The sequence below is a fragment of the Falco cherrug genome, chromosome 4 (genome assembly GCF_023634085.1).
Source record: "Falco cherrug isolate bFalChe1 chromosome 4, bFalChe1.pri, whole genome shotgun sequence".
Classification (NCBI taxonomy): Eukaryota; Metazoa; Chordata; class Aves; order Falconiformes; family Falconidae; genus Falco; species Falco cherrug.
This window is the reverse complement of record NC_073700.1, coordinates 87,370,580-87,384,503: the sequence shown is the minus strand read 5'-3', so window position 1 is coordinate 87,384,503 and position 13,924 is coordinate 87,370,580. Positions and strand designations below refer to the sequence as shown.

The window sequence follows — 13,924 nt, the reverse complement described above, 5'->3', positions numbered from 1 at the left end:
TCTGAGCTACAGATGACTTGCATTATGTTGATTGTTTCCAACTGGATATTTAAGTATTTTTGAAACGATGTAATTTGATTTGGAGTGGTTGGTAAAGATGGAGAACTGACAAGGAGCACACTTCCTTTACTTCCCTGCCACCTTCTCAAGAGCAACTCTTGTCTGATCTTGGTGTTTCTGTGCTCAATCAAATATCCTGTTAAGAAACTCTCAATTTCTGTTCACCAGAATGATACTTTTACAAAATCATTTTTATGATAAATTTACAAAAGCTAATTATGTGTAGCTTATGCTTTCTAAATGCATATTAAACCCCAAAGAAATACTTCACTTCCAGTAATAAAGCAGACTATGACACACAGCAAGTTCACGCAGCAGAACTTCGTGTAGGTCTCCAAAAGGCTGTGAAGACAAACCTAAGTATTGAATCCAGATACACTACACTTGGGAAAATCAAACCTCTGCTCTATTCTACCTCAGTAATGAGTCTCAAGTTGCAGCCAAAATGAAAACGTAGATTGAGATCTGAAATGTAGTATGTAACACTGTCACATTGCCTACTTTTTGTTTTTTGTCTTCATAGCTTGTCACACAGAGAGCCACCTTGTCCCTCTTACCTGCTCTGTGCCAGCCAACAAAGCCTAAGTGTAACAGACTGAAGAATTCCTTTGAAACATTAACAATTCCCTTCTACCTTTTCTACAAAATCCTGCATTTCTCTAGTGCTATTGTTTTTATTACTACACAGTCATGTAAACGAGGATTTTTCGTTCGTTGTCTCCTTCAGCTTTATTTCACATCTTAAATCATAATCCATTTTACCTGGGTAAGAATTATATACTGAATGGCTTTACCTCCAGTTTCCTGGAAGGCTAAAAATATTACATATTTGTGTTTTTCAAGCCAGTGAACAGCTGAGCTTTCCAGAAATTATTTCAGGAAAGTAGAAAACACCTCAATTTAAAGAAGCAGCAATGCTCCCTGATTACAGCTGCTATTCAATCATTCCATTTTGTTTCTAGTGTGATGCTCCTGCTTTACAGGAAATATTATGAACAGTGCAAGGCACAGAGAGCCATTTCGTCACCATTATATTAATCAGCCACATTGTAGTAACACCTAGAGCAGAGCGTGACGTTGTGTGATGGTAGGTAGCTGTTGTACTAGTGATCCTTTCTGACTGGCAGCAGATGAGCTATCACAGCAAGCACAGCTGTGGCAGAAGCGTCTGCTCCTATGCAAATAACCCTAATAAAAATGGAAATAAGACAGGTGGAAGATCAGTTTCTTAGTAAGATTGTTCCACAGCGCTCTTCAAAAACCCATCTGTCTTTACAAATAGGGCCTTGCATTCATTTCTGATGACAAATAGGAATTGCATAGTATGGGAGTAACAGAAACAGAATGCAACTGATGCCAGACCAGCAGTGAAATAGGAGGCTACTCCCATATTGCCCATTTAGAGCATGTACTTGCAGGTGGGTACAAGTTGTAACTTGATAGGTGTATCCAGATCTTCTGTTGGTGCTAATCCCTTTGGGCCACTGAGATACCTAGCCAGCATGATGTGACAATTAGAAGCTTTAAAGGTACTGGGTTCTGCATCTACTTTGTCCTTCAAACAGCTGCACTCATGTAACCATGTTAACTACGTACTTCTCTCACCCGACATTACTCCGAGAGTTCCACAGCAAAGCTGATCAACAGACACGGTCATTGCACAGCTATTACATTAGGAAACACGTGTCTCTGTGGTGAAATTAAACCTTTCTTTAGTAGAAAGAAGGTTTTTTTCTTGTTTCCTCCTTTAGTATTGATTTCTGTTTTGCTTAATAAAATATCCTATTTTGCAAAGACAGTAACATAAGCAGAGAAAAGGAAGCAAAATAATCATATTCCCAGCATGTTAATAAAACCCTATGCTGTTGAAGAATGAAGTATTGTATTCCAGAGATGTAAAATATATAGCAAATACACAGAATAGATGACAGACAGCATCTTCAGAAACAGTTGTCTGAAGCTTAAAATCAAGTAGCACAGGGAAAAAACCAGAAATATAACCTACTCAGAAATCTCTTCTTCAGGGTAACACAAGACCTTTCACTGTTCTCAGCCTTTGAGTTAGCTGAGGAGCTGAAAGTGAGCATCAGTGATAGATGTGATTGCTTTACACGTCCTGATGGCAGTCTTCAACTGTACACTATGTATTTATACGGCATATTTTATCAGGACTGTGTTTACTCTTTCACCTTCTAGATTCGATACTTGCTTTTAAATGTGTTTGTCATGTTACTTATAATGGTTACTCGTCAGGTTATTTATAAAGAGTGAGAGGAGTATACATTGTAAGTTCCCAGGTATTTTAAACTTCTCTTATTACATAACAGAAATCAAATTATATTCACTGACCTCTGCTATTTTTTTTTCTTTTCATGTGTTTTTATTCTTAAAAAGTCCAGTGAGTCCTATGATCAAGCTTTTGACATTAACAGGCAGAATACAGATATTATTCTGTTGCCAAGCTTCATTTTTCATTTGGAAGGATCCAACCAAAACAGAGGAGACTGAAAACTCTGTTTTCAACCACAGACATGACTGCAATTGAGGCAGATGAGGAATTGTGGGTTTAGATCTGTAGGAACAGAGGTGGGTCAATAACTGATTTTATTTGGACCACTCGAGTGGTTATCATGCCTTTCAGTCCCTGTTGAATATTGGAATAAGTATCCTAGACATGAAAAGTGATACCACAGACCCTCTGAACTGCCCAGTTCTTGCAGCTCCTCCATTCTCCATGAATACCTAAAAAAATCTCAGGATGTGTGTATTTAAACGCAGCAAAGAAATCATCACCAGGGCATGGGGTCATGTGGGGACTGCTGGGCGGACTTTGAGTTTGTAGTGCTATGAACCTGCTTAAAAATTAGCTCAGAAAGAACCAGTGCAAAGACTCAACCTCCTATGTCACAGTTTCACCTGTGTGGTTGCACGATGATGTTTCTAGCTCATCAGCCAGCTGGCAGCCATTCAAAGGAGTAAGAAGTTGCTTCCCTGCAGAGCTCTGCCTGCACTCGGGCTATTTGAAATGAGTGTAGTGCAGAGAGTATTTCTGGCGTTCTCTTTCGTGCTTCTTCCATTTCTTCTTTTCACGCCACGGTGCACAGTGTGTTGTTTCCTTCTGTGTTTCATTTGTCCTTTTCTTTCCTTTTCTTCTCTCTCATGCAGCAGTCTTTGCTCTGTTGTATACCTGCCTCCTTTTCCTTTCATGCTCCTTGCTCAGCCTTCTCCAAACCATTGCCTGATTAGAACAGCTGGGAAAATGCCATTTTAAGCTGGATCCAAACAACCATTCAAAAAAGTTCAGCTGCTTGGCAGGGCTGAACTGTGGAGGCAGTACTGCCATACTGTGGTAGTTTCTCAGACACATGAACTTTTGCAGAGAGCTGCCCTATCAAAGGAAACAGAACCTCTCTAGCAATTAATTCATTACTGGAGACGGACACTGCAACACCCTTCAGCTGATATTTTTGTTCATAATTCCAGCTGCTGAATGCTCTGCCTGAAGTTCTCTGTCTCCTCACTTTGAATTAAGGAGTGAAAAGGCCAGCAGCCTTGCAGAGGCAGAGCCAGCTCCAATCCAACCATCCCACTTGACCGTGGGGAGGTGATAACGTGCCCAGTTTCCCTCTGGAACCACCAAAATCAGACCACATCGTCTTTTGCACTGTCTACAGAACCATCTTGGAGAGTACCATTGTTCATGTCTCTCCTGCTAACCAACTGTTTTAAAGGCTCTTTGCTTCCTATTTCACAAAATTCAACATATTACTTTAAAAAAAAGTGAAAGAAATGGAAAAGTGTATCTTCAAAAAGTCACATTAGCTATTTAGTAAATTGCTTTTCAGCTTCAAAAATCAGTGCATGGGTTCAGAGGTTACTGCCTTGCACCACTAAACAAAGAAAAGTTTACAATTTTCTGGATTAAACCCTTCACTGCGGTTCAAGCAACCGCATTCCTGTACAAAGCGCTCAGAGGAAATAATATTAATAACCCCATATCTCTGCAAGGAAAAAAAGTCCTCCTTAAAAACTGTAAATGTCAGGGGAATAACTGACTCCTGAACGGAGTAACCCTGTACATTCATGTTAGATGCCTGCAGTGGAAAAATTCAGCAATGGAAAGTAGGATGGCCTAAAAGTGAGGCCCAGGCAGTTTAAGATGCATCTGTATTGCCTCTGGAATTCAGCAGGGAAGGTGGCCAGGAAGCTGCTGCTCTGGGAAATAATGGTGAGGGCCATAAAAGGGATGGAAAATGTGTAGATCAGTGTGGCTGTAGGTGTTACGGACTTCCAATGACCTCACTGGTGGGGCCCACTGTCAGAAAGTGGCAGTTTTGCCAGAGTGATGAGGGACAGTTATGACACAAGAGGACGCACTAGGATAAGAAGGCTGACGGCATGGTAAAGGCATTATACAAAGCATACAGTAACTTCACAGTGAATGATAATATTCAAAATAACTTCAACAACTCCTTGTAGAAGCAATGGTGTCAATGATTTCCTCCTATTCCCTCCACCTGACACTGAAAGGGTAACGAAACTTCACAGATACCATGTTACAAATGTCTCTTTATCCACGTTTGTTTTTTTCCTATGTATCAGGCAATGACTTGTGTGTTCACATCAGCCTGTGTGGCAAGGCGAACATAACCCAATAATATAACCCAATAATAACCCAATCTTCAGCTCTAACTCCAATATCGCCACTTTCTAGTCAAGAACAACACGTTGCAGCAAGTGTCCTGCTGCAAACACGGCACCCATCATTGTCCCATGTGCTTATGGTTTGCAGTATTCTCTAAAAATACCTAATAAAATAACTAGGTATAAAATGAAATCTTACCTATAACTTTTCCTAGGAATAGTGCCTTTGGGGAATTGAACTGAATGTCAGATGCTGTTGGCAGGCTGTAACTTGTTGGAGGATAGTGATCAAGCTAGGGAAAGAGAAAAGAAATAATGAATATTCAAACTGATCCACCTTCTTACAGTGCTGCTGAACAAGGTCTACTTTACGGAGTTTATGCCACCACTTACAACTCGGTCTGATATGCTCTGATTTCATTTTGATAAAGGGAAAATAACAGTTAATACCCCTCCTTCCATATCTGCCACATTCACAGTTCCCAAGACCTGGGAAATACCTGTATTGGACATTTGTTTGTTCTGGTTGCTGTCGAAGCATTTCAGCTTTTGCTTGTGTTCTTCAATATAGTTGCTAAAATTAACAACAGCATGAAATATGAGAACAGCTTATTATTTTAATATAAGATTTCCATCTGGGACCTATGTTACTGCTAAAGCTAGATTCATGTAGCTCAGAATCTGAGACTAAAGCAGGTGCTGGGCACTCTCCTTTTCTTTCAGAAAACTCATAAATTAGTAAGACATACTTTTTTGCACTTCATGTTTGTAATTTTCTTGTTGTAAATGTTGTTTGATTTGATGACACCTAGTGAAACCTAAACATAAATTCAGGAGTAATCAACTTAGCTAGAGAGTTTAATCTGTAGGAAACTCATACTGTCCCCGACATGACTAAACTATCACATTAAATCAGTACATTTTTTCCTGGTTTTCAACTATTTAACAGAAAAATGTGAAGAGAGAAGAACGAAATAAATTGCCTATGCTTAGTAATAGCACTACTAAGACTGTTCAATACAGCTCAATAGAGTTTTGATGTTCACATTTCATAAAGGTCATTGGGGTGAATTTTCATCTTTGCTGTTGTTATTTATTTTCTTGGCTTTACGTGTTTATTGCAAAAGCCTAAAGAGGGAAGAACCACAATTGTTTATTTTATTCTGGCTTCGTCTTGGAACAAAACAGGACAGAAACTTATATATGTGATTTAAGACTTTGCAGAGTGTAATAGACTGTGGAAGTAATTCTGGAGAAACCGCAACGCTAAAGGGCATACAATTTTTTTCACACATCCTTTTGCCACATTTCTAATTTCAAAATATTAGTAGCTTGGACTAGTTTGCTTTACTGATACTGCAAATGTTCAATTCAGTGGTTAAAAGTAAATGAAGGGCAGATAGTGTAGAACTGAAGGGCTGAATCCCACATTACCCTTCAACACTGTGAGCTCATGTACTTGGAAAGCCTACTGATGTCATGCCCATGAATCTGCAGAAGCAATCATCTTAAAAAAATAGGATAGCTGGAAAAGAGGGATCCTGCCTTTCTTATATTACCCCATAAAACTCCAATAAGGGAAGTATATATACATAATAGACAGGAAAAGTTTTCTCTGCAGATGACAAGAGGTCGACCAAATACTTATGCTCAGAAATTATTTTTATTTGATCAAAACTATTTTTCATGCTGATTATTGAAAATTTGGCCACGATTGTTTATTAGCATGACTACTGGCTATTTCTCCAATTTTAACCTGTAGACTTTTGAGGTAAATATATGGGAAAACACAGTTTCATCTTCTTACTCAGAAACTATGAAGTTTCAGTTTGTCCAGGGCATCCTGAGCAGCTTTTCTTGGATTTTTAATGAACATCAGGAATATATATTTTACCTGAATAAGTTATGTAATTTCAAATAAAAAAAGAGTTATTTTTGAAAGGGTGTAGTCAGGCAAATACAAAGGGTTAAAATACGAAACAGATCTCAACCTTAGCCACAGCAGGTCCTACTAAGTACAAACCCCAGTTAAGTGTTTGCTATTGCTTGCCCTGGTGGAAGGGAAATCGGTGTCCCAACACCCAACATCGCAGGTGTCAGACCCATTGTCAATGTGATCTACAGGCATACCAGGTGAAAAAGATACTCTCTTCTTATTTCAGAAGACAAATAGGAATAGCTCAGAGCTGTCATGGTATTTACCATGACATATTACCAGAAACTAAAGGTATAGGCTTTAGAGAGGTCCATCAGCAAAAAAACTGTGAAAAGACTGATCCACAACCCCCTGATTCTCCAGCTGCTCATATGCCAAGACTTTAACCTCATGTAACTTCTTTGCCTGCAGTGGACTTACTTCTGTTACCTTCTCACTGCACAGCATTCATCTTCTAGGTTCTGCTTTTATATTTATGACTTACAACATGCTGAAGTAACTGATAAAATAACCCGGTGTACCACCATGTACATTGGTATTACCAACAGCATCAACATTTAAGTTCTTCCTTTCCCCAAATGAATCTGGAGCAATGTTTAAATATTTCTTTTTATTGTAACTTGGAATCTGAGCACCAGGGTTCATCAGAGCATCATTATCTGATGTTAGATATTAGTATCTGCTAAGATACTAATAAATCATAATAATTATTATTAATCTATCATTTAATTTGTCAATGTATTGTGGGTATCCTAGAGCTGTAGCCATGGTCCAGGTGTCCATTATCACAGTAACTATTAGGAACAAGTAATAAAAAAGTCATCCCTGCCAATATACAAGCTGCCTCTACTTGCAAATGCTAATTGTGTCTGCAGGACATACTTGAAAATGAAAAGTCAATTTAAATGATGAATTACTGTGAGCTTTTACACTCACAAATACAGAATATCAAACCCTGCCAGCTGTGATGTGGTGAAATTCCCTTTGTCTCCAGCGTTCAGACTGTGGAAAGGCTGGTCCATAGCGGATTAAAAGAGAGGCAGTCTATTAGCTGTGTAAATCTAGAGTTTGTTTGCAATACCGGGTCCCCACCAGGCTATCCGTCTGGTACAGCAGCAGCTCGGAGGTCTGTGCTTTTACCTTTAAGCTGCTCTATAATTTTGCCCCAGAATATCTAATATATCACCCATCACCCAAAGCTTAGGTTTTGCACTTCAAGTAATCAAACATGCTATATTAGCTAGGAAGCTTTTTCTGAGGCCACGATGGAAAATCCTTTCCACCGTGCTATAATAAACTGATGCAATATACTGATGGGCATTGCAAACCCCACCTTGCTCTGGCAGGCAAGCTCTCCAGCCTCGTCTTTCCTAGCAAAAATACGTAACAGCAGACACATTAAACCAAGTAAAAACATACCATTACACTATGAGTACGATCCCAAAACAATGATACCGTATTTCACCGAATCCCTCAAACTGGTGTGTGGTCATAGGTTGCACATCTCTGGAAACAGGGATGGAGCCATTGTTTTGGCAGAGGAGCAGAGGGCAGGGAACGAGCACCCTTGCCTTCTCCCCCCTTTTTTACCCTGATTCCTCTGGGGAATCCCTCCACAAACACATCAGGGAGGCAGACTCCTACTCACACCTGCACACTGGAGTCCTCCAGCAGGACTTTTGTGGCAGAGCTCACGGTGAGGGGCTGCAGCAGGGCGTGTCAGTGGCGAGCCCACACAGCTTTCTGGTGCAGCCAAAAATGAGTCAAAGATACAGGCAGGTGTGCACCCTCTTCCCCTCGCCTTGGAACAGTTTAGTTAGCCGTCATCTTGGCCAGATTGAAAAAAAAACCTCCAACAACAAATTCGTCTCCCCTTGGGACTTCGGTGTGTCAGAGCAACCATCATGTTGTGGAGGCAAAAGAAAAGATCCCGCTGTGTGTGGGAGCAGGGAGAGTGACGCTGCGGGGCTCTAACAGACACAGCTGGCTAACTGCTTACAATTATCAAACTGACCTCTTGTTCTCAATCCATATCTGAATCTATCTACTCACATATATTTTTTCCAGATCTCACTGAAGTAAAGGAAAGATTTCAGAATGGCTTCAGCTATAAATTTTTTTAACGACTGCAGTTTTGGGTAGTTTTGATTCCTGGTTGAAATCAATCTCCATTTAAAATCTGTTGATAATTTCCTGGCCTTGCCATCAGTAGCGGCACCCATTTCTATGAGTGACAGAGCCAGCTCCTGCTCCACTGCCAGCTCTGGCATCATGTCCCGTGGGGGGATGCCTGCATCACTTTCCACTGTGCCCTTCTCTCATCCCAGCACCTGAAATTAAATGGTGCACCATAAGACAAGAGTGAGGGAATAGTGAGGTTCCTGCCTGCTCGCTGTTATGCCTTGCCTTCGTTCTAAACTAGTGTTATCTAATAACAGAAATCTTTTTTTTTTTTCGGGGCACTTAACCTAGGATTTCTTTTTAGGTCAGGGAGTTAAAGGACGAAGTTGAATTCTTTTCAAAGCTGTGTGTGACTGCCATCCAGTGGGGGCTCAAGTGCAAGCAGCTGGAACTGAGCAGCCTGCAGTCTTGGGTGTGAAATACTAGGCTATCAATCTAATGTAAGACACATAGTAAAAAAGGAATTACTAGTGTCAAATGATATTCGAAAAAAGATATTACATTATGTAATGAAAATTAAATAGAACCTCTGCATACACAGAGGTTGGTGTCATGAATTTGTATTAAATTACAGTTTTTAAATTATATTTAAGATTTTTCATTACAGCTACTTTTCTTTAAAAACTCATTAATTTCATTTGAGCTTAATATAAACACACAGCGTGGCTTTGAGTATTACACAGAAGAAAGCAGTGGCAGTTTTGGAGGAACTTGCAGTTTCAGTTCTCAAGTCACATCATGCCAAGGCAGACTGCCTTTATCTGAAGTTGCTGGGATTTAGGCAGAAATTCAATAAAATGCTATTTCTTTTAAATTACTGTTCATTTAGATAATAAAACTAATCTTGACGGGACTGCTGAGATTAAGAGGCATAATAATCTAAAGACAAATATAATGTCTAGATCACCTTAGTAGTCTTGGGAAAAAAAAAAAAAAAGGTATATATACATACACACACATTATGTTCACTCTGTGATAAATCTACATCTGTGTCATTGTCAATCCAGCCTGCATGTGTGTACTGCTATAAAGCTAAGACTTTTCTTTATGTTGAAGACATTTTATATACATAAAAAATAATTCAAAATGATACAGAATAATGATGTTGTAAGGCTTAATCTCACAGCATTTGAAGTCAATACAGTTTGCTATTCACTTCAGTAACAGCAGGATAAAGAAGGTGATGTGTTACCATCGTGACCAACCAAGGCATTTCTCTTCTGCTCTGCATTATTATGATGACTTAGCACTTGTATTAAAAAAGCTTCTCTAGCCCTGGACAAAGGCTTTTTGTGCTAAGTGCTATAATATTGCATGACAAAAAGAAGGTTCCTGCTCAAAAATGCCCACAAAGTTAGAACAGACTAGGCATGAGAGCCCAAGGAAGTAACAAGGTGGCATGCAGGTGGTTAGGTGCAGCTCCCCCAGGTATGACCACAATGCCCGAGAAAGCAGGAAGCTGGCTATGGCAATCCAATAGGGGATATATGACTTCTTAGCGATGAAACGAAGGTGATTATTCCTCTGCTGAAAGGTTAGGAAAAAACTGACAAACAATATTTTTAGTATCGTGATACTTGAAAAAAAAAAAATTAATACAACAGAAAAGGAGCAGATTCAGGTGGCAAGTGTGTAATTCCTTGGGCTGATCAAAGCCCCTCTTGCTGCAGTTCAGCTCCTTCCTTAACGTGGCACTAGTGCTTCGCTGATCTGTCTCTGCCAGGTTAGTTCCTTCACCCAGGTTACTGTGGAGCCAGAGCAGGGACAAACCAAAGGCTCTAGATAAATAGTGGATCCAGAGAAAAAAGCAGGACCATAAACCCAGCCTTTTTTACTGGCTTAGACTGTCACTGACCTGCAGGCTCACTGCCCATCTGGAACACGGGAGGAGGCACATGCCTTGCCAGCATGATGTAAGGTGAACTTAAGGTTTGCATTGTGCTTTGAGCTCTTCAGCAGAAATGTATATAGAGGTATAGTTAATCCTGTTCTAGGAACCACTCCAAATCACTCTTCCTGGTTTAATGCATTGATTTAGCCTTTTGCAGGTGTTTTTTTTTGTTGTTTGTTTGTTTTTAAATAAATGTCAACTGCAGTCTTTATTGATAAAGTTTTTTTCAGGGATTTAAATTAGAAAGGTGATCCACATGTGGCACAGACACAGAAAAAACAGCTGTATTGCAGAAAAAAACCAAAATAAATACAAAGGGCTTTTTTCGGTTTTCTATTTAAAAATTTGAATCCTTTATGTGCAATAAAGTTGTATATATTCCTGTAGCTGCTGCTGTGATAAATAGTGTCAGGGATAATTTGCCTCACTGTAAAGAAATACAAAAATTGGGACAGAATTTAAATGGAAATGTAGATACATAACTCAAAATGTACCAGAAGCACTGATAAGGAAAAGGACACTATTTAGTCTGGCTGCCTTCAATTGGAACAATTCTCTGATGCTTCTTTCACATATCTGTTGACTTTTTATTGCTCTCTTTAATAGATGAATTACAACAAATGTTAACAGAAGCAATAGCAGGTCATATAATGCCAAGTTGTTAAAATTAAAGACATCTACTTCAGGTACCTAAAGATGACTTTCACAGAACATTAATTTGTCCAGTGTGTGCTGCTATAATAGAACGCACCTATTTCACGTGAAGTTTTGACTTTCTTAGGCTTAGCCTTAGGCTCTGAAAACACTTAATGATTCTTTTGTTCTTTCTTCATTTCTTTAATGCCAATAAAAAATAATGCCAAACCAGCAACCATACAGGCCAAGGAAAATACACATTTGTCACTGGAACAACATTATAGAAGGAAATAGTCTCAATCTAAGGCAATGTACGTAACACGTGCTGCGAGGGGGTAGGTGGGCTGGTACACACTGCAGACCTTTGCTCTGCTCCGCTCCACAGGCTGGCGAGCTCTCGAGCTGCACCACACTCCCTGGTGCTCTGCATGCCCTAGCTTTATTGCCCAGGGACAGGACGGTGTAGGGTGAGGAAGGCATATCCCTTTGGGTCTTAGTCATGATATGTGGCCTAGGGATGGCCGAAAGGTAGGATAAGACAACTGAAAAATCCCTCTGAACCCAGCAATACAGGCTCTGCTGAAAAGATGTGAGGAAGATGGACATGTGGAAGAGTTCCTCTCCTGCGGAGTGGTTTCACAGAACAGATAGTATGTTCTTCCAAAAGGCCTCAAGGTTTGAAACTGTCTTAGCTGATGCAGAGAGAAGGTAAAACTTTTGAAAAGATACGTACTTCAGCACCTGCCCCTGCCCTTCTGCAGCAGCTGCGGGGAAGGCTCAGCATTCACAGCCATGGAGCCCCAGGGTGAGATGCTGTCCCCAGGTGGAGCTTTGGGGTCATGTTTTCCCCACTGTACATCTGCCACTAAGAGAAAGATCTGACTCATGTTCTGGTCTTCATGGTAGGGATATTCCACCCTATCATTTGCCAATGAGTGAAAGGAGTTCTTGTTTATTGAAAACATTTTGTCTGACTTTCAGCCAGCTGGGATACGATGGGGATGTGCTGACTTCTCTTGGCAGGTGCCACTGCCCAGCTCCGTCGTGCACAAGACAGAAGAAACAGTTCCTTTATGAGCTTCCTGCCTACCCATAACTGCCGTCTGTACCTGAAAGATTGTAAGTCACACTGTAAAATAAAGAAGTTGTGTCAATTCAGTGAAGGATAAAATCAACAAAACTGCTAGGAGCTCAGGGGCATCCTGTGTGCACAAAAGAACAGGTGAGAAAATTATTAATCAGTGAATTATTCATTCATTTCTGATTCTGAGGCATATGATTTAAATTCTGTTCAGCTGTTTCTTGCTGTTGTTCACAGACTCTTTTGAGAATTGAACACCTTGTCTTCTGCAACATCAGTAAAATCATTATATTTGGAGGGAATTTGACATGCAAAGATCAGAGTCAGTATTTCTTTATATTTTGGAAAACAGTTGGAGTTTAGGGTTCTAGGAATTGGATACTATATCAATATAAGTTTTGTTTTATTTTCAAAATTTCTCATATCGATACCTTTTCATGCTAGTTTGTCACCTATTTGTGAAAAAAACCACCACCCTGTATTTTCAAATCTGAGCAAAACCCACCTCTTGGTGACTCAGACTTTGAAAAAAGAGCTTAGCAGCTATGGGTAAACTTGAGGGCTAATGCATTGAACATGCAGATGTAACAGATGATTCTGCTGTAGAAAATGGTCTGAGTTTGCCTTTCTGTTGCACCTGCCTTTCCAGTAGTACATTGCCAGTGCAGAATGGCAACGTGTAGTAGAAATGATGTATCTCTAGGGATTTAAAATAATTCATTTCAGCAGGAAGGCCTTTACTATTAATAGAAACATTGATTTATTTCTTTTTCTCTGAATCAAAACCTGCTTGGAAATTTATTAAATGAACTTTGAATATAATATAATTACTCGATTATTAGGAAAAAAAGCAGAGGGTTACAGTTGCATTGATATTACCTATGTTTTACATATTTACCTGTGGTTAATGTCCTGGATATTTAAAACATGTTTTATTCATGCCAACTTCTACAGAGTTTGTAATACTGTCTAGCTGTTTTCTTCCAAATTACAAACAGTACTTCCCCATTCCCTACCAGCCAGTGAAATGCTAGTTAAACCAGTCTTCAAATCAGTCAGAAATCTAGACTATTTGCAGCACTGTCCAAAGGGTGCTGTGGCAGCAGGTTTGCCCAGAAAATGAAGGAAATAAATAAATAAATATGGCATTTCTAAATTGTTTTGATGGCATAGCTACCATTAACATGCTATGGTAAAGGTTTTCAAAATGTGACTTAATGGGAGAGTTTTCAGAGAAGTGTTATAAAATTGATTTATGCCTCAAAAATTATAGACTTCTGGCGGTAAACTAAAATAGTTCAATCTATTTAGCTTCTTACAGACAAGATGAAAAGATGTTTTAATCAGCATCTTTAAGAAAGTGTGTTGGGGAATGACACCTGACACCAAACAATTCTTTCATCGATCAGGCATAGACTCCAAGATCCCAAAGTTAAATGCTGAAGGCTGCAGAATTCAAACTATAAATTGGGTGCAAATCCTTTAGAGGAATGGC

General features: G+C 39.6%; 1 protein-coding gene across 2 annotated transcripts in view; it reads right to left on the bottom strand.

Moving 5' to 3' along the window:
* CNTNAP2 (contactin associated protein 2) overlaps positions 1 to 13,924 on the bottom strand; it is a 1,159,973-nt gene that overhangs the window by 71,734 nt on the left and 1,074,315 nt on the right. For both annotated transcript variants that reach the window (XM_055709318.1, XM_027816209.2), the window contains one exon: positions 4,904 to 4,997. In XM_055709318.1, coding sequence (XP_055565293.1) covers positions 4,904 to 4,997 — 94 coding nt within the window. The remainder of the gene's footprint in view (positions 1 to 4,903; positions 4,998 to 13,924) is intronic.